Source organism: Balaenoptera physalus (assembly GCF_965194825.1).
Source record: "Balaenoptera physalus genome assembly, chromosome: 11".
NCBI classification, from domain to species: Eukaryota; Metazoa; Chordata; class Mammalia; order Artiodactyla; family Balaenopteridae; genus Balaenoptera; species Balaenoptera physalus.
The window spans coordinates 38,379,443-38,400,726 of NC_138896.1; the positions used below are offsets into that span (position 1 = coordinate 38,379,443).

The 21,284-nt window shown below is 41.1% G+C and overlaps 1 protein-coding gene, 1 long non-coding RNA gene and 1 pseudogene across 3 annotated transcripts; 1 reads left to right on the top strand and 2 right to left on the bottom strand.

Moving 5' to 3' along the window:
* Positions 1 to 410: 410 nt before the first annotated feature.
* On the bottom strand, positions 411 to 3,909 carry LOC309637681 (large ribosomal subunit protein uL22 pseudogene; annotated as a pseudogene). The gene has a single exon. The product of its transcript is annotated as a large ribosomal subunit protein uL22 pseudogene (transcript).
* Positions 3,910 to 9,038: 5,129 nt separating this feature from the next.
* SRSF3 (serine and arginine rich splicing factor 3) lies at positions 9,039 to 16,079 on the bottom strand. The gene is made up of 6 exons (XM_082412689.1): positions 15,942 to 16,079; positions 13,987 to 14,194; positions 12,541 to 12,675; positions 10,338 to 10,376; positions 10,039 to 10,125; positions 9,039 to 9,854 (listed from the first exon to the last, which is right to left on the bottom strand). Exons 2-6 carry the CDS (start codon positions 14,190 to 14,192, stop codon positions 9,827 to 9,829), a joined length of 495 nt encoding a protein of 164 aa, XP_082268815.1. The 5' UTR covers positions 14,193 to 14,194; positions 15,942 to 16,079; the 3' UTR covers positions 9,039 to 9,826.
* A 97-nt stretch (positions 16,080 to 16,176) lies between these two features.
* On the top strand, positions 16,177 to 19,997 carry LOC309637696. Its single transcript, XR_014250761.1, has 2 exons — positions 16,177 to 16,954; positions 17,595 to 19,997. It is a non-coding gene; the product is annotated as an uncharacterized lncRNA (long non-coding RNA).
* The last annotated feature ends 1,287 nt before the right edge of the window (positions 19,998 to 21,284 follow it).

The following is a 21,284-nucleotide window of genomic DNA, read 5'->3' on the forward strand; positions in this document are numbered from 1 at the left end:
TAGAAAATATTAAAAGCGCCTGCATAAAGCCATTAAAGAAAGAATGATTAGATGGAATAAAGACATTGTCTAGAAGTAATTGAGTACTTTACCCTGTGCATTTGAACTACATTTTTTTCTAATTGTTATTCCCCTTCTATCAAAGGATATATACTATTTAATACTTAAACAGTGTTTAAGTGCCAGGAACTGTTTTAAGCACATTTCATGTATTAATTCACTTAAACCTTCATAACAACCCCATGGGATAGGTACTTTTTAATTTACTCCCCTCCCCCTGCCCCATGTTGTGAGGTTTGGTTTTTTTGTTTGTTGTTTGTTTTGTTTTTTTTGACCTTGCAGCATGTGGGATCTTAGTTCCCCCGACCAGGGATCCAACCGTGCATCCTGCAGTGGATGTGTGGAGTCTGTTTTGTTTTGTTTTTTTTAACTTTTATTTGCATTTATTTTTTGCAGCATTTATTCCCGGGCCATAAGTTTTTGTTTCTTCAATTTCTTCTGGGATATCTTTTTCTTCTGGGCAACCTCCTCTTCTGGTTTAGGAACAACCTGTTCTTTTTCAGTAAGGATCATCTCAATGTCGCAGGGAGAGCTCCTGTATGGGTTGATCCGACCATGAGCTCTATAAGTCCTGTGCCGCATCTTGGGGGCCTTTGTTCACCTGGATATGCTCAATGACCAGAGAATCTACATCTAAGCCCTTAAGTTCAGCATTACTCCCTGCATTTTTGAGTATGTGCAGTAAAAATTCAGCACTCTTTTTGGGCCACCGACCCTGCGTACAGCCCCACTGTTTGGCCTGGGCACACCTACCAACTCCACCATTGTAACAACGGAATGGCACACATTGCTTCTTTAAGGTGACATCCTTCAGATACTTGGTCGCTTTTCGGATATGGATACCCTTAATGGCCTGGGCTGTTTCACGAGTGTTCTTAAAGTGAACACAAAGATTTGAACCTCTCAACTTGCATGATTTTGTGGGGTTTTTCTGGGTCAAGTGAATAGCGAACCATTTTTAGAGGTCACCTCAGGCCGCTGACCAGAAAAGAAGTGTGGAGTCTTAACCACTGGACCGCCAGGGAAGTCCCGTTGTGAGTTTATTTTTTGACATTATAGTTTTAAGGCCCAGCTGATTTGTGAGAATACTGCACTTTCTCATTTCTCCAATTCAGCAGTCTATTTGTCTTGGCATGTTATCCCTACTTCAATTAAGCTTATTTCTCCCTCTCTCCTATCATATTCAAATAAGTCTGATCTATCATTACTTCCTGACTGTAGTTTTTATTCTGATGTCTATATGTGCCTTCACTCTTAATTTTCTTATAGGGCAAGTATGGAATAGCTTCAAGTGGGTTCAAGCATCTGACTTCTTATGTCTTCTAGCAGTCATGCCTAACATACAGAAATACATACTATTTTATAAACTGCTTTCCTTTTTTATATTATAGTTAAGGCTTCATCTTGCTTGTTTTTAAATAGTGTAGAAAATGGGTTTCACTTCAGAATAGTGAAGGATCATTTCAAAAATTTTTTTTTACAGAAAGGGGGCCCCAGTCTGATAGGGTTGAGACCACTCTCCCTGTCTGAGCTTCTTGAGTAAATGAGAACCCCAACATCACAGAGTTGATAATGAGAAAAAGCACCATACGTGTGCTTAGCGCACAGTAATTCACTTTCAGCTCCCTTTTTGTCTGGTCTACATTTTCTCTCCCACACCTTGCTCAAGGGATAACCCCAACACCAGCAACCAGCTTGATGAATGAAGGAACAAAGCATTTTCTGGTGAAAGCAATCTCATCCAGCGGCTAGGTGACACCAAGGCAAGCACCCAGGGAATGCTAGTTTTCAATCCAGCTTCACAGCCTCTATACAGAACAGAACCAGAGCTGCCTTTCCCAGCAAGGTTAAGAGGCAAGAACAGGGATGTGCCTTGCTCCATATACGGGGAGGCCTGGGAGAACTGGGATAGGGAGGAGACAGATAGACCCACAGGACTATTGAGGGATCAGAAACAGATCTTAATCCTGACTGCTTTTTAGAATCACCTGCGGAACTTTTAAAGCATACAGATACCAAGCTCCCAGCTCAGACAAACTAAATCATAACCTCTGGGGGCTGGGCCCAGGTATTAGTTTTCAAAAGTTCCCCCATGTGATTCCAGCAAAGAGTGGAAAATACCAGACATACACAAAGAGTGATCAGTTTAATGCCCTCTGAGGTGTTTTTGTTATCCCCAACTTTACAAATAAGAAATTAAGATGTGACTTGTCCCAGACACACAGCCAGAAGATGGAAATTTGAATACAGGCTGCGCTAATGTGAAAACCCGTTTTTAAAGAGCCATCTAGCAGTTTTAATCCTTCATCTTATCCTTCCCACCTGCCTATCCCTGTGACTTCAGAAACCCCTTTCTTGAAATCTGCCCAGACCCCTTTTACCACAAATGTCCCTCTTGACCTTGGACCCCTCAAACCCACGCCCCTTCAACTCAAACTGGACAGTAGACTCAAAAGTAGGTAAGGACCAGGGTCAGTGGAAACACTCTTCGTATGCAATGGGGAATGCAAGAATGCACTGGGGGCACTCTTGCTTGCCCAGCACCAAAATGCATCAGTTTTGCTTAAAAGCCATTCTTTGAGTGCTTACTGCATACCAGTGTTAGCCTGCCACATAACAGCTAATGCTTACTGAGCAGTGTGTCACTCTGTGTTGAGTGCCATGTATGCATCACATCACTGTGTTCTCAAGATATTATCAGGAGGTAATTATTTTCTATTGTTAACCATTTTATGGATGAGAAAAATGGAAGTGTCAAAAATTATGCAGCTGGTCATTGAGCTATAAGTGAGGAAGCCAGGATTCAAACCCTGGCTACTGGCTTCAAAGCCTGACGGCCTTAACATTACACTGCTCCCTGAACTAGCACTTCATTAGCTGTTGGGGCAATCCTTGTTTCAGCTCTGCCATGGTGCCCCTGCGTGACTTCGGGCAAATCCACCTTCTCATCTCTAAACATAGGACTGGGACTATGGACTCTTAAGGCCACTTCCAGTTAAGTGGTCTTGCAACCTGGGTTACACCATTACAGCTCAATCACTCCTGGGCTGTGACCTTGGACAACTTGTCCAGACTTCTCTATACTAGGATGAGTACATTCGCCTTATTACTGATAACCTTTTAAATTATTTACTTCCTGTCACCTGCTGTCAAATCCAAAAAGTTGGCCCTGGTTCAGGAACCAATCTTGGATGATGCACTTAAAAAACCCTTCTTTCCATTCACCTCTATGAGAATCCAAATCATTTGAGGAAAGGAATGCAGTGTTCTTCCAGGTCAATAGGCTGCAGCTGCTAGAGGCAATTCAATAGCTTTAATTACCAGGTCCACTGTCAAAATCTAATCACTTGAATGTACCTGCTTAACCAGTATTTTCTTCCTCCAGCAACTAAGAAATGCTGCATTAACAGACTCCTAACTTCAACCACCCAGTTTTTAAACCAGAGAAGGTGCGTTCATCTCTGCAACAGCCTTGTCTGGCCATGGAATTCTGCAGTGTTCTCCCTAAGACACCATTAAAAAAAAAAAAAAAAAAAAGGAAAAAAAAAGTGTGCACTTTTCACTATAAAGTTGAAAAAATTAAAAGGCCCCAAATGTAAGTTTGATGTTTACTGGTCTTCATATAAAATGCAATACTCACCAATGTTGTTCCCACATTCCTGTAAGGGTGATGTCAAGACCAGGAGACCGGAGTTGCCATAGCAACTAGTCATAGCTTTGAAGCATGCCCATGACACAAGGTTAACAGCAGTGACATTTTAGTCATTAAATTAAGCATTAGTCATTAAATTAAGCCAGGTAGGCCTTTGCCAAGAAATATCTTGACTGCTTAACAGTTGTACTTGCCCAGATGATATGTATCATAAGTTTATTTTATTTTTTTTTTACTTTGCAGTGAAAATTTATTTGTATATTCTTTGCCTCTGTGTCCTTGTTGGATTTTTTTTTTTTCACCATAAGTTTAAATAGTACATACACCTCAGATGTGCATGCTTCAGATGTGTAATAAGGAAAAAGCTGAGGTTAGCATTTTAGCTGTATAAATACTTGCTCATTACAGTATGCCTAACTTTCTAGAAAACAAGTTTAACAAGTAACCTCTAGAAAGGAGGTAAGTCTTTTCCAGTGTCTGTACAATTTACTTTTACCATAAACATGTCACTAAGTGGCGATAAAGTGGCATCTTACGATTGGGTTGTAAAATAAAAATGCAGTGAGCAGAAAACAAGGGCTGTGGAGCCAAGTATGGCCTCAGTGCTGAATACACTACAGATCTTCCTCAACTTATGACGGGGTTACATCTTGATAAAAGTCATAAATTGAAAATACAAGTCAAAACCACATTTAATACACCTAACCTACCCAACATCACAGCTTAATCTAGCCTACCTTAAACGTGTTCAGAACACTTACATTAGCCTACAGTTGGGCAAAATCATCCAACGTAAAGTACTAAATCTCTCATGTAACTCACTGAATACAGAAAGCGAAAAACAAAATGGTTTTATGAGTCCAGAATGCTTTTTAAGTGTATTGGTCGTTTGCTCTCGTGATCACATAGCTGACTGGGAGCCACCGCTTGGCTTGCTGCCCCTGCACCAAGAAGAGTATGCTGCCGAACATCACTAGCCAAAGAGATCAAAATTCATAGTTTCTGCCTATTGCTTTTTCACCACCGTAGTCCAAAAAAATCACATGTCGAACCATCAGTAAGTCCAAGAGTGTTCGTACTTGTTTGGTAGGATGAAGAATGATGTATGAGGAGCTTCTTTCTGCCCTCTGTTTAGCAGGGATACTCACCTCTCAAGTGATTAAGCATTGCATAAAAAGAAGGACAGTGTTTGGCAGAGCAGTACTCAAAAACAAAACTTCCTTTCCTGGAGGATATAGCTGGCCAGAGTGAGTAGGCATGGTGGGGCAGAGATGGGGCAAAAAAAAATTGTTTTTAAACTTCCTTTCCTGACTACTACATCTGTTTTCACCTGAGCTTCCAGCACCCTAAAAGGCAGTTACTTTCTTAGCCCTCACAAACTATCAGTGTTCACCTATGCTATTTACAGTGGGCAACTTCTACTTCCAACCTCACTTCTGGAAGCCAATTTCATTTCAAATGGACTGCTATACATTGCCAACTGAAGACCAACCTGGATTGCCAGTTCAGCGAATTTCCTGTCCCCATTAAACCCAACAGCTGGGACACATGAGCCAGCCTTTTCATTAGGGCAGTAACACTCCCAACTTCTTGGCCTTCCTGCCAGTACTAAAGCTGGACAAATTATCCCACACTGCTTATATGGCCATAGGGCTGAAGGAAAGTAAAATCATTAAACTGGAATTGGTGTAAATTCATGGTTCTAGAATCCTTTCACTTTTACCTCCAAACCCTAGAGCAGTTGTGCACTCCTGCCCTCTTCTACTTTATGATTAAGGTACTCACACTTCTTCACCTCATTCTTCACATAGCCTTTATCTGCGAGCTCTGCCTTTAGTACACAGCCCCGCAGCTTACCATCTGACTCAATTCACTTGTTTTCCACTTCTAGGTAAGGGGCTTTTCAAAGCACTCTCAAGATTATTTGCCACCTCACTCAAGATCCAAGAGCCTTTCTCTTAGGTTATTTAAAAGCCCTACAACCAACACCTCTTAACTTATCCTAATCTAAAACAGGGGTGAACTTACATTTAGTTCAAGGTCTCAACATCCTAATATTGAACACAGGTCAAATATTACCTATGTTTTGAGATACTGAGCTGGTGTTATGCCCTATCACTGTACCCCGTTCCCCATTAAATGCCTGTGTCATACAGACTACCATGTGGGGAAGGTGTGACACAAAAAGGATTAAATGACAAATCAACATTCCAATTTGTATTTATTTGCAAAGCACTTATTGAAACTTAACATGGATGATTTTATCTAAACTAAAAATAAATTCTCATTATAAAAAATTCTGGTGGCAGAGAGCCAGCTGGATTGGGTTAAAAGTACTAGCTGCCTAAGTTTAAAAGGATTTAAAATTGTTTCCTGAGGGAGTTATTCTCTCAAAAATAACTTTCAGCTCTCAAAACTTACAATGTTTTTATATACTGATCATTTCCATTCCTCTTTCCAAATGTTCAATACAAACAGCAACCTCCACCCCCCTCCAAGGCAGCATTCATTAAGCAGTTTTTCAGCAACTTTCCCCCTTGGCTCTGATTTGAGGTTTTGGGACTTAACAAAAAAATGACCTCTAAAGAATGCTAAGTTGTCCCCAAATGAAATCTGAATGAGTTATGTACTGAAGCAAAAATGCCAATTCACAAGTGAATAGGACTTCAAAAAGAGAGGGGGAAAGTCACCTATAGACTACTTTTCTGGAAGGTGTAATTTTGCTTTGGAAATAAAGTGAAATATTCTCCATCTCAGGACCTCTCCAAATGAGACTATCAAGGAAGCTAAGTATCAGTGTTTCCAGAGATTTTCACTTCAAGACCAAGTACATACATGTACTAACAGCTAAGGCACTAAATGGCCAGATTCTAAGACTTTAGTAAAATAATCATATAATACAATGTTTTATGTATGTCAGAGAAGAACCAAGGAAAAACTAAGGATGAGAAAAGTAATGTTCTACACATGTATTTCACGTATTAGTCTGGGAAACATTTTGGCTGTTGTCACATCTTCCATCCAGGTAGTTAGAGGAAGAACTGGGATACAAAATGATGAGAATACCATATTATGAATTTCTGTAATTCCAATAAGCAAAAAGTTGTACAACAAAATTAAGCAGTTATACCAGGTTTATCAAAAGACAAGTTTTCAGTATCTCAAGTTTTCTATCTCTTCTAAAGTGTGCTGTATAAAGCTGAATTCGTTTGAAGTATCCAATGAATTTAAATAAAGTAGGATGAAGAGAACTTGTGTGGACATATAAAATTGAATGCAACACTATCAGAATGTTTTGATAAAAATATACTCCAACCCAGTTTTTCTTCAGCTACTTTAATTATAAAAATCTCCCATGTTCTCAAAAAAAAAAGGAAAACCAGAAGGCAACAGTCTAGTACAAAAATATACAACTGGAAGACATTACCACCAACCAGGTCTGACAACTAAATCATGTTGGGGATTCTGAAAATAAAAGCACACTAATACAAAGTACTAAACCAGTGGTTCTTATATAACCAGGGATGGAAAAATGAGTCAGTAGGCCTGGAAAAGTCCATTCCTGATAAAGAAGCACTGTAAGAATATAAACCATAACTCTACAATAAAAAGCAACCAGGACTTTCCATCCAGACATGGGTGAGTCTTAAAAGGTGGTGATGCCATCTACTGATCACATGATCTTTTAAGGAACTGTAAAAAGCATAGAAACAGCAGATAAAAGGTATCTACATCTCATAAAATTAAAATTTCTCTGGCTAATTTGTCTTTACCTTTCTGCTTAAGACATGGAGGTCAGAAGTAACCCACAATGAACTGAGAACCACAGAATATTAACTATTCTTGAAAGCATAAAAACCAACTATAATCCTTAGGTATGTTCCTTAAATTATCACCAAGTATTAATAGTGACCTCTAGTGAACACCTGTAATCATTACACCACAAGTCAAACTTTGTGACTGCTTTCGGTATAATATTCAACTGAGAATGCAAGACAAAACTGGCCAACGGGACTTGTTAATTTCAGAAATTACAGTAGAGAACTTTTTAATAGCCAGAATGTAAGGTTTTACCGATTTCTGTCTTTCATATTTTTAAACAAGCCATAAAATTGTGCTAGGGTTTCTGGTTAAAGTGATTGCAAATTTGGACCCTAAGGATAAATCCCAGAGGTTAATTTTATATCAGGTCTGTATTAGCCACTTTATAGCTATAATCCACTATCCTTTTTACAGAAACCCTTCCAATTTAAGACTCTGCAAGTTGTATACTGCCAAAAATGCCCATGTAGATTTATAAGAGCAGTGTATTATTGATGTACCATATTACTTCCATGAATTCTTAGCTATCTTGCCTTGCTTGATCCTAACAAAGGTTTTAAGCTATGAAATGCCAGAAGACAAAAGGCCCAAAGCCCGAGCTCCCAGTAAATCAATAGGCAGTCTTAAAAGTATCTTCTGTAACAAGGCTCATACTTAACTCCACTGACACCAATTCTCCCCCTCTGACACCCAGGACTCTCCCTCCCTTGGTATGTGCATGAAGGGTAAAGAAGGACCACTGGAAATAATTCGTTTAGGACCTGTACCTTATAAAACATCCTTATAGATTAAGACAATGACTTATCTTTCATATTAAAGAAAGTCAGTACAGCATAATCCAAAACTATCTTTAAACAGCACATTTAAGGAAACTAAGCCAAAAGACTGTTGCATTATGATTTAATCTAATTGCACAAAAATTTGAAATTACAACTCCTCTAGATTTCTAAGAGGAAGGTTATGCATGCCTCCATATTCAATTCTGCACTGTTACATTTGAACCATATAGTGAATTTCACATCATGATGGATCAATTTAGAATCCCCATGCAACACCTCAAATTATATAAAATGGAAGCAAGTTTTGAAAGCTTTGTGGAACGTTTTCATGCTAAAATTTTTTTAAACCAGCAACTTTGGATTATAATGTATCAGGTGGCTATACTTTAAAATGTTGGTCACTGAATATCATGGACGTTGAACTGGCTTCTACTCCTAAAAATGTTATCATCACTTAGGTGGACAACCAAAAATTCCCTTCACTTCAAAAGCCTCAAATTGTGTTTCTTACAGAGTAAGATTTGTGTAACCAACTGCCTTCTATGGGACAAGAACTATGGTAATAGTGGGTTCAACTATTACACAATTATGTTAATATTTTATTTTCAAAAGCACTTTACAAGAAAATGTAAGTATGGCTTCCAACAGGAATGTTATACCTGGACTTGATTGGTACCAAGCTCAGATTTTAGTTTTGCAAGGAAAAACAGGCTTTCAGGTTAAACAACAATTTGTAACCAAAACTTTAATCCCAAGGATTCTCACAAAACATATTACAAATGACAGCATGAAAAAAAAAATCTTGCACAGTAACTCAAAGTTCAGCTCTACAATGTACCCTTAAACTGGCAGGACATGGGTATCTTGAATAGTCTCAAATTTCCAAATAATATTACAAAGAGCTATGTATCCATATACAGCAATCACAGAAGGAACTTACGACCTAAAGCAAAGGTAAACTAACTTTCTTGAAACTTCTTAGATTCTAAACCCACTGGACAACCTCTTGTCCGGTGTGAAGACTAGTGGAATTTTTAGACCTCTTATCTAGTTTAAGGGTGCAGCTTTAATTTTTACCTGCTGGCTTGTGTTCACAGCAGCTTTTAAAGACTGCTTAACTACAGCTGCATACCATATCCCAGCTACAGAGTCTTTTCAATTTTTGCCAGTTTTGTTTCCGTAATATTAAACATCACACTTTAGCTGGGCAGGAGTTAAGAGGTTTATTATCAGTCTATGCAAGACTGAAAATTCAAAGCAAATTCAATTTTGCTTAAGGGAACATTGTAAAGTAACAATTCTTGATATTACATGCCTCATATGATCCATTTCAAACCATAGAGAATTACACCTTTATGTGTCACTGTTCCAAGAGACAAACAAATGTGAACAGCTAAAACATTTTAAAAATGCACCAAGCTTATGAAGTCTCAAACAAAACTTGAATTTTCTGTACATACTCCTGTCAAATGAAGTTACTTCCTGTACACCACTCCTCTTGCAAACTGGTCTTCTATTTCCTTTCATTTGACCTAGATCGGCTGATAAACAGAAAAACAGAAGTTACACCTGTAACTCGGTTACACTGACAAAACTTCATCAAAAGATTTTTATGGGAAAAAGTTGTAAAATTTTTATCCAAGTGGCTTAAAAGAAGACCTATTTCTGCTTTTAATACATTATGTATGCAAGGTCTTAAATGGCTCAGGTCATTGAAGATCTTACCTACGAGACCTAGAGAAAGATCGGGACGGCTTGTGATTTCTCTCCCGGGACAGTGATCTCTCTCTTCTCCTATCTCTAGAAAGGGACCTGAAGTCAGAGGGAAAAGAAAAACAGGGCCGTTCAGGATTATACACAACAAATACTTCTAAGAGAAGTTTCTGAAAGCTAAAAGCTATGCCAGTTGATTCATTACTGAAGTCAAGGTCTATCACCATTAACCAAGTCATGTGGGAAACAGCTTAGGAATAGCACAAACACTCCCACTTCTGAGAATATGGCCCCCCAAAAAGGTTATTCACCTGCTCCGGCTGCGGGAGAAGCTTCTCCGTCTTGGAGATCTAAAAGCAGAAAACAGGAAAATTAGGCCAATTGTCAATTAGCATTTATGGCGTGAGGCATTTCCCAACTTTTCAATCTCACTGTTGGGCCCAGTGAATGTGCCGAAGAACTGGCACCCATCGTCCAAAAAATAAAAAAAAATTTTTTTTTAAAAAAAGAAAAGAAAAAAAAGGCACAGAAGGATTAAGGAACCAAAAGCTCAAGTGAAAAGCAGCTATTCCAACCATGGATTCACTTTAACAAAGAATGCTTCACAGCAGATCTGTCCAATGCAAAACTTCATGTCAAACTAACTTCACTACCCAAACACCACACCAAAATGTAGTCCCACAAGTAGTTCCAAAAACAGTACCATAAACCAGTATTTGGAACCCATGCAAACCTGCAAGTCCATGACAAGACTTAGGTACCAGGTGGATAGTGTAATTTTGTGAAAACGCGCTAGGTGTAAATATTGATGCCATTAAGTGCTACATTAGAACTGCATTTGTGATCATCACATTTAAGAGTGTGTTTAGGCTTATCAAAATTACCTTAGCTTGGCCCACTTCACCCCCATAATTTAAAAATTTTGAAAACTGTTAGTAAAACCATTTAAAGGTGATAGGATTCAACAAATTTTTGCTAGAAAGGAAAGCTAAATCTGTTAGAGTTATTAAAATTTTTAGTTTGGCATCTCACACATGCAAATAAGTTTCACTTGAAGGTCTAGTTACATTATGAGTTCCCTATCACCCTTAAAAGTTTTATTCAAGCAATATATATATGTACGTTACCATTCAATTATGCACAGCCAGCCTTTGATCCAGAAAAAAAGAATTACTTTAAGCCGCTTACTCCTTATTTTAACCAGCAGTAAACTGTATAAGCAGGAAAAACTTACTAGTTTTTGGGTTTCAACAAGCTAGAAATGGTGAGGTGAGGCTGCCGGACTGACGGCCAGGAAGAATTTGCTGAAAAGGTTTTGCCAGATGTTGCGTTGGATTTAGTTGGTTGGCGAAGGGGGTGTTGTGGATTTTTCCTGCTTTTTTGTTAGCCGAAGGCTGCTGCTGTAGTTGTTGTGAAGACATTTGGTAAATAAACAGCTGAGCTGATTGGCCAGGAATGTGTGGGCGGTCGAGGTGGCTGCTGCCGATTTGGTTAAGGTTGGAGAGAAGGCTGAGAGAAAACAGCATGCTCGGGAACCAAAGGGCGGTGCAACCTGACGACTGGCCATGCCTGGGTCATGTGAAACGACACCAGCCAAGCTGAATGGGGCGCGCTGGTCACATGACGCTGAAAGGGCTAGTTGACTGGCTAATGCAGACTCAGAGGGTGGTGAGAAGAGACATGATGGTGACTCTGTAACGGGGTTCATTTTTATTAATAGATGGACCAAAAAGCACAAAAAAAAAATGAAAAACAAGCCATCAGTACAACCATCTATTAGCTAACAAATACTCTATTATGATGGGCAACAGTGTGTTGTTTTGTTTTTCAAAACAGCAAAAGGGGCAAGATTTTGAACTCCTATCTCCTAGGACTTCACTCACCTGTAAGAGGTAAATTCAGTCCTACAGAAACTATTTTGGAGGTTTGAGGAGATGTGGAGTTAGCATCCAGACAATACTGCCTGGTCCAAGAATGATGCCATTTTCAATTATAAAAAAAACTGCATTCTCTCCTATTTGGGTTTGAAGAACAGATGACTGGGATTACTTTAGCCCCCTTTATTGGTCAGTGACTTAAGTTAGTTTCAGAATGATTTCTACTTTACCAGTTGTAACATTAAAACAGCTGCCTGCTTGATAAATATTACAATCGTGCTAACAGAAAACACATTTTTGTGAAGAGCTAGAGTTGAATGTAATGTTTGTCATTATGGAGTCAAGAAATGGAAAAAGGCCTAAATTGAAGTATAAGGGAAGACTTGGAAAGATGCAACTAGAAGATGAACTAGAAGATAGATCCAAGATAGAAGTTACTGACTACCAACATGAACAATGACCTAAAGACAAGCCAACACTCAGCACAACTCACATATCCCAAACTACACCCAGCAAATGTTTCATAAAAACCTGATTCTTCAAAATTTAAAACCCACCAACAAACTTTAAGAGAAATACCTGCTCCTATTAGCTACTCCATTACACCAATACCTCTAAACACGCTCTCTCTAAGTACCTGCGGCGAGGTGGAGGACTCCTCCTCCGATAATCATCTCGAGGGCGACGACCCCAAGAAGGAGGTGGGCCACGATTTCGACTTCTCTTTTCACCATTCGACAGTTCCACTCTTACTCGGCAGCCACATAGTGTTCTAGGAGGGGAAGAAACGTTAAATTTAAAGCAGCCCAACTGACTTTCTAGGATATTAAAGCAAGGGAAAAAAAAAAACCCCACTCCTATAATTAGCTTCTTTGCAAAAAATACATCTTAATGTCTGCAGAATCCTTAATACCAAAGGAAATTTTAGTTCCCTTATTTTTTCTAGTAAAGGAAACCAACTTCCTTACATTTTATTGCCGTTAGTCTGATCATTGGACTCAATGATAAAAGGTGCAATTTAAGTGTGAAAACCCCTGGATTCATCCTCCCACAACTACTTCATCTGTACATCCTGTTTTGACTTCTTCCTTTGAGGCTGCAGCAACTGTTTACCAATCTTACTATACACTATGTATCTGTTGGTCTCCCCTCCTCCCCAACCCCCCCGCCAGGTAAATAGCAGTAAGAAAGCCAGAAGCATTCTGGCCATTTTACATCTCCCTCTCCCCTCAATCATCACACACAATACTTGACACGTAAGAAACTGCAATTGAGAACAGGAGGGGAGGGGAAAAAAAAAAAAGACAGTTATTTCCCACCTCTTCATTGGTCCACAACCATTATGTTTAGATAATCCACCATATGTGGACAGTGACTGGCAAGAGGTGGGGCCCTGGAAAAATGTTTCTGTAACCTGCTTAGATAAATGACCTTTTATACAGCTTTACAGCCAACTCTCAGACCCTTTAATTTTTGGCTCTTAACGATTATTTTCCTTGTTTTCATGAAATCCAATGGTTTTCAAATGCCAGGAAGGAGAAGGGCAACACCTGTTCACTGTTAAGACTCAGGTGTTGCTTATCAGCCAGCTAACAGAACATTGTAAATGCAAATGAAAATAACTGTACGAGCCAGTTCCTAAACAAAATTATTTCCAACATGTAAAAGATAACAGTACAATAAACCCACGTAACCATCATCCACCTACAATCAGTTTGTGGCCATAAGAGAAGTGTCTGATTCCACAATTATTTTAGAAACAATTCAAAGGTGACAACACAGTTGATGCTTTGTGGTGCATTTAGATTAAAATGTTTCAACCATATGCAGCTATCCACCCACCAAGAACTGACCGTTAAAATTATTTTCTTCCATGGCCAACTGAATAAAAAGAAACTTTTCCTAGGTATCTACACTAAAACTGTTCACTCCTTTGATTGCCAAAAAAGGTTTATGTAAATCTCCAGTAACATCAATTTCAGATAGCCAAGAAGCCATCTAAAAGCCACGTATCCTAGAGATTTTAAATATTAAAACACAATCAACGTTATTTATCATTAGTATAAATTAATCAATAAATTACCTCCCATCTAGCTCTCGGACAGCATCCGCTGCATCTCGGGGATCTTCAAATTCAACAAAAGCGAAGCCGGGAGGGTTTCTAGCAACCCACACACTTCGGAGTGGTCCATAATAGCCAAAAGCTCGTTCCAATTCAGTCTTGTTACCATTGTTTCCAAGATTACCTACATAAACTTTACAGTCCAACGGACAGGAATCACGATGCATTTCTGTAAAAAAACAAAAAAAACCCCAAAATATCATAATCCACACAGTGAAAAACAGATCCTTAAAAAAGAATTCAAAAATACTAACTAAAACCCCAAAACCTAAAAGCACTACCCTTGCAACAGTTACTGATAACTGCACAGAATCCAGCACAAATTGCCTAAGAAAAAAAAAAAAAAGACGCCTCCTTGAAAAGTGAGGGGAAACAACACAATGGCGGAGCATTTACCACAAAGTGGAAACTGAGTTAAGGACTTTACCTATTTCAAATTAATCTTAAAAAAAAAAAAAAAAAAAAAACCTAGAAAAGTAGGACAACCTACTCAAAAGCAAATACAACTCGCTGAAGACAACCACTAAAAAAGTGATACTAATGTGCCTTCACAGGCCAAAAGTTAACCAGCTTCATTCCTCAAGCAGCAAGACAAACTTGTTATTAAAAGATGTACCTCATTCTATTCTCAGCACCCAAAAAATGTTAACCCAAATGTCCAGCAACAGGTTAAGTGGATAAGCAAAATGTATTATCCATACAATGGATTATCCAGGAATGAAGTACCCATAAATGCTACAAACGTGGATGAAACTTGAAAGCATGCTAAGTTACAGATACCAGACACACAAGTGCACGTATTACGTCCATGCATGTGTAATATCCAAAATGAGTAAATCCAGAAACAGATCAGTAGCTACCACGGGCTGGGGGAAGAAAAGGGGACAGGGCAAAAGGGAAGTGGCTGCTTATGTGTACGGGTCACCTTAGCGGGTATAAAACGCGTTAGAACTAGAGAGGTGATAGCTGCATAACATTGTGAATGTACTAAATACCTCTGAATTGTGCACTTTAAAATGAATCTTACGTTAATTCCACCTCAGGGGAAAAAAGTTATTTGTTATACAAGAATTTACGGCACTTAGGGGGCTTACATTTGATAAATCTTAAATACTTAAGAAGTCGTCTCAGCAATGAATCTAATCAATTTGTAGGCCAGTATCAATTGCATAAAAAAGCAGCCTGTCTAAGAACTCAGCTCAAGAGCTTTTACCACTTTCTTCTCTCTCTGGGTTTATCCAATTAAAAAAACTAGTCCAGACACATCCTATTTGTGTGACCCCACCCTGCAACCAGGAGAGTTCTGAGACCAAACCATTGCCGGGGAATGGGTTCTTTTCCTTTTTCCAAAAACTTTACCGTGACCAGTTACAGGCCTACGTATTAAGGTAAAGAGCTACAAGAACAAAACAGCTCAAGGAAGAGCGGTTTAAAAAAAAAAAAGTGATTGGGTTCAGACTATAAAAAGTTAAAAGAACATAAAAATGAAGATGAGTACAGCAATCATTTACTAGGGATGGATCGAAAGGCCCAATCTTGATTACTGACTTAAAAAAAAAAACACGAGAAGCTACCTAAGAAAACGCGGGGCCTAAAAAAAAAAAAAAAAAAGGCGCCATAAATTGAAAAGCCGCGGCCCGGAGTACGACGGACTACCGAGTCCTCCTTCGCCTCAACTCTCGGGCAATCTCACTTTCCGGTTCACGCCCCCAGTGAAGAGTTAAAAACACCTCCACTTTGAGACCTGGATATATCCTCTGAGGGGCCGGGAGCCCCCGCCACCGCCCCGTGCTGAACGTCACAAAATGGCGGCAGCGTCTCTTTGTCTCAATCTGGCGCCGCCATTGGGCCTAGCCCCACTTCGGTCCCGTTAAGGCCCATTTCCCACCTCATTCCTTTAGTCGCTAGTCACTTACCGAGATCTCGGGTTAGAAACGCGTAGACTCAAATCCACACACCCTCGGCTGGGTCTTCCCGGTCCCCTCGCGCCTGGCACCCACAGATACTCTCCCACACCCGTCGTCCACGAAATGGCGGACCAGCACCGTCTCCTCGCCCTTATTTATACGCCATGCTGGAGTCACATGACTGGACGGGCTCGCCCAATGAGGGGCAGAGGAGGCTGTGACGTAATGGCTACAAACTCAGCGAGAACAGCGGTTGCTGGGAGCGCGCTCTGGTTGTACCGCCTTGTCTGTGGAGGCAGGCTGCGTCGGGCTCAGGTTGTCTCAGGCCCGGAGCTCCCTCGGGTGTAATTCCCCAGTTGCTGACCTTTGAGTTATTCTCAGTCCCCTGTCCCTCACATCCAAATAGGCTGGGGTTTAATAACACCTCCGCCGTCACTCCCAAACACTGATAGAGCCTTTTGCTCCTAATAAGTTTAAAGTATTAGATGAATTCACTGATTACTTCATCCTCGTGAGCGGTGAGGCTGGAACTGAGACCGTCACGTTCACAAACGTGCTTCGGAATTGCTCCCAAGGTCAAGGAGCTGTTTGTGAGCGAGCTGTCACCAGATTGTGCCCACCGGGGTCCCACACTTAGGGAAAAGCCCAAACGTGGGAAGTCCGCCGAACTCTGGCTGGTTTCCCACCCCTCACCCAAACTGCAGGATTTGGCGGAGACGATGGCGCATCATCCTGGACTCTTGAAATGTTTAATAGAAACGCAAACGCAAATGAGACCGGTCAGGCCATGCGGAAACTGTCACCTTTAGCAAATAAAAGTACAAGGAAGTTCCTGAAGAAGATTGAATTTAAATTCAGCCCCCCCACCCCCGCACCGGGGGCAGGGGTGGGGTCCATGGGTCACTCACACCTTCCTGTGTTTCCCACTTCACCTAAAAAAAACCGAGCCACAAGATTAACTATTGGGAGAGAAATACCGCGATGGTGTCAGAAAAATCACCAAAATCTCCTTCGCCGGAACAGTGAGTTCAGCTAGGAAGTTTGCCTGGTGTTCCCTACCCTCTTTCAGTGGAGTCTGACTTATTGCTAAAACTTATTTAAATCTGCTTTCAAGAGAAACGATAACTTGTATTTTTCCACCATTAGCTGAAAGATATACCAATTATTTACTTGTTTTGTTTCTCCCAGATATTCTCTTATTGTGCCTGTAAAAGGTTTATCCATAGTGGGGGAAAAATACAAAGATTTAATGCCTCTGAGCCTTAGTTTTAACACCTGTAAAATGGGGATTTCATACTCCCAAGGAAAGAGGGAGAATGGGAACTGCAGTACGGTGAGCCAGGCCCTGAGCTGGCCTTCCCTGGGGTGTTTCCCAGGTGAGGGATTCTAGCAAAACCTTTCTGTTTCTCTATTTTTCTTTCCTTCTGTAATTGTTTTTCTCTTCTGGCTCACTTATATTTGCTTTGATTTGCTCCCCTCCTGCTCTGTAAGTTTTTCTCCTCTTTTTATTTCCTTCTATCAAAGCGAACCCTTTTTGAAGTCAGACAGTCCTAGATTTGGACCACAGTACTGCTGCTACTTACTGCTAAAGTGTCTGGAGAAGAGTCCCTTACCCTCTCTCAAGATCAATGCAGGGTTGTTACGTGCTGTCTACCCTCACAGGAACTTCAACTTTGGTCTATTGCGGTCACACCTGCATCCCCAGGACCTGGAAACAAGCCTGACACAGCAGGTGATCAAAACATATTTGTTTAATTATTTAATTAATTAAAAGAAATGATGTATGTAAATCAGCTGGCACAATATTTGCTCAAAAAAATGCTGTGTTCTTTTCACATTTCATTCTTTAGTATTCCAAAGTATCCCATTCTTTCCCACCATTTTTCCTGTTTTTGTTGTTGTTTGTGCATAGGATGCTAGTCTAGCATGCATCTTTCAATGGAGCACTCTTTTTTTGTTAACTTATTATATTTTATTTTTGGCTGTGTTGCGTCCTTGTTGCTGCGCGTGGGCTTTCTCTAGTTGCAGCGAGCAGGGGCTACTCTTTGTTGCGGTGCGCGGGCTTCTCATTGTGGTGGCTTCTCTTGTTGCAGAGCACGGGCTCTAGGCGCATGGGCTTCAGTAGTTGCAGCATGTGGGCTCAGTAGTTGTGGCATGCGGGCTCAGTAGTTGTGGCTCTTGGGCTCTAGGGTGCAGGCTCAGTAGTCGTGGTGCACGGGCTTAGTTGCTCCGCGGCATGTGGGATCTTCTCAGACCAGGGATCGAACCCTGCACTGGCAGGCAGTTTCTTAACCACTGCGCCACCAGGGCAGTCCTCAATGGAGCACTCTTAATCCCTCCAACTGTATTCTCAAATACGTTTTGAACCTCCTCTGGCCATCCACACACACTTTCTGTCTTCTAGTAACTGCAGCCAAGTGAATTATCCATTTAAATTATGGAATATTTTAATGTTCCTTTAAATTTATTCGACCACCAACCAACCACTCTTGTCTAGACCCTAGAACCATAGGAAGCTTCAACGGGACATAGCAGAATTTCTTGGACAAAGAATGGGGATCATATGTGGTAGTAAACAAACATCTCTTGATTTTCTCTGAGGAACTACCATCCTCACAGTAGACCACGTTATTGATTTAGGTGTGGTTGGGTCCTACACCCCACATTTTTAGGGGTAGAGACATGAGCACCCCTAGTTAATTAAATCATCCTGGTTCTTGGTGGCCTGCCCCACCCCCATTAGTTCAGGAATGGATGACTAATCCAATCAGACCTTCAGCTAATGGGACTTGTAACTTTAGAAATTACAGTAATTTTAGAATTTTTAATAGCCACAATCTAAGTGTAGAATGTAAGATTTTAACAATTTTCATTTTCCATATTTTTTACAAGCCATAAAATTGTGCTAGGGCTTCTGGTTAAAGTGATTGCAAATTTGAACTCTAAGGATAACTTCCTGGGGCTAACTTTTTATCATCAGGTTCTGTATTAGCTGCATTATAGCCATAATCTATTATCTTTTTTACAGAAACCCTTCCAATTTAAGGCTCTGCAAGTTGTACACTGCCAAAAATGCCCATATAAATGTATAAGAGCAGCAGAAATTATTGATGTACAGTATTAATTCCATGAACTGTTAGCTATCTTGCCAGCGCTGCTGCTAGGCCAGCCAGAGAAAGGTGTGTTCCTTTCCTCCGACTAGTGGGGTCCTGAACCTGCCAGCCATCCTCCTTCTAGTAGGGAGGAAGCAGCCTGCAGTGGACCCAACCTAAAGAGAGGGAGAGCTGAGAGATGGGGAATAAGGAGCTCTAAAGCTCTTGTTTAAGAAGCCCTGAACCCAATTCCACTTGTGAGATTCCAAGTTGTTTGAACATACATGTTCCCTACCTCTTCCCCTGATTTGCCTAAGCCACTTTGAGTTGGTTTTTTTTCCTGTCACTTGCGAACAGAAGGATTCCAAATACAGAAATTACTCTGACATCTCACTACCTCAAGTCAAGAACCATGGCTCTAAGTTATTGTCCATTTCTAAAATTCACCTGTTACCAACTTGTTAAGTGCTTTTTCTTTTTTTCTTTTTTTTAAAAATTTATTTATTTTATTTAGTTATTTTTGGCTGCGTTGGGTCTTCGTTGCTGTGCGTGGGCTTTCCTAGTTGTGGTGAGCAGGGGCTACTCTTCATTGTGATGCGTGGGCTTCTCATTGCAGTGGCTTCTTTTGTTACGGAGCACGGGCTCTAGGCGCGCGGGCTTCAGTAGTTGTGGCGCATGGGCTCAGTAGTTGTGGCTCGTGGGCTCTAGAGCGCAGGCTCAGTAGTTGTGGTGCACGGGCTTAGTTGCTCCGCGGCATGTGGGATCTTCCCAGACCAGGGATCGAACCCGTGTCCCCTGCAATGGCAGGCGGATTCTTAACCACTGCGCCACCGGGGAAGCCCCTAAGTGCTTCTTCTTAATTAAAAAAAAAATTGAAGTATAGTTGATTTACAATGTGGTGTTACTTTCAGGTGTACAGTACAGTGATTTGGTTATATATATATATATATATATATATATATATATATATATATATGTATGTATGTAGGTATACATATATTCTTTTCCAGATTCTTTTTTTTTCCTTGTCTGCGTTGGTCTTAGTTGTGGCACGCGGGCTTCTCTTTTGTTGTGGCTTGCAGGTTTTCTCTCTCTAGTTGTGGCACGCAGGCTCCAGGGCGAGTGGGCTCTGTAATTGTGGTGCAGGGGCTCCAGAGAGCGTGGGCTCTGTAGTTTGCTGCACGTGGGCTCTCTAGTTGAGGCACGCGAGCTCAGTAGCTGTGTCACGCGGGCTTAGTTGCCCTGCAGCATGTGGGATCTTATTTCCCTGACCAGGGCTCAAACCCAAGTCCCCTTCATTGGAAAGTGGATACTTAACTACTGGACCACCAGGGAAGTCCCCCCAGATTCTTTTCCTTTATAGTTTATTAAAAAATATTGAGTATAAGGAATTCCCTGGTGGTCCAGTGGTTAGGACTCGGTGCTTTCACAGCCATGGCCTGGGTTCAATCCCTGGTCAGGGATCTCCCTGAAAGCTGTGTGGCGCAGCCAAAAAATAAAATAAAAATTTAAAAAATTCTGGGACCTCCCTGGCAATCCAGTGGTTAAGACTCCTCCCTTCCGGGGCTTCCCTGGTGGTGCAGTGGTTGAGAATCCGCCTGCCAATGCAGGGGACATGGGTTCGATCCCTGATCCAGGAAGATGCCACATACTGCGGAGCAACTAAGCCCGTGCACCACAACTACTGAGCCTGCGCTCTAGAGCCCGTGAGCCACAACTACTGAGCCTGCGTGCCGCAACTACTGAAGCCCACGTGCCTAGAGCCCATGCTCTGCAACAAGAGAAGCCACCACAATGAGAAGACCGCGCATGGCAATGAAGAGTAGCTCCCCCTCACTGCAACTAGAGAAAGCCCACACACAGCAACGAAGACCCAATGCAGCCAAAAAATAAATAAATTAAATAAATTAAAAAGAACAAAACAAAACTCCTCCCTTCCACTGCAGGGGGTGTGGGTTCCATCCCTGGCTGGGAAACTAAGATCCCACATGGTGTGCGGTGTGGCCAAAAAAAAAAAAAAATCTAGGACTTCCCTGGTGGCGCAGTGGTTAAGAATCCGCCTGCCCATGCAGGAGACACAGGTTCCAGCCCTGGTCCGGAAAGATCCCACATGCCGCGGAGCAACTAAACCCGTGTGCCACAACTACTGAGCCCACATGCCTCAACTACTGAAGCCCACACGCCGAGAGCCCGTGCTCTGCAACAAGAGAAGCCACCGCAATGAGAAGCCCACGCACCGCAGTGAAGAGTAGCCCCTGCT

Bases quoted from the DNA above. Each gene is read 5' to 3' on its own strand.
- SRSF3 (XM_082412689.1), bottom strand. From the start codon at position 14,192: ATGCATCGTGATTCCTGTCCGTTGGACTGTAAAGTTTATGTAGGTAAT. The intron at 12,676-13,986 runs GTAATTTATTGA...TTCCCCTCCTAG, and splicing joins GTCCGAGAGCTAGATGGGAG to AACACTATGTGGCTGCCGAG. The intron at 9,855-10,038 runs GTAAGATCTTCA...TCTGTTTATCAG, and splicing joins TCTTTCTCTAGGTCTCGTAG to CCGATCTAGGTCAAATGAAA.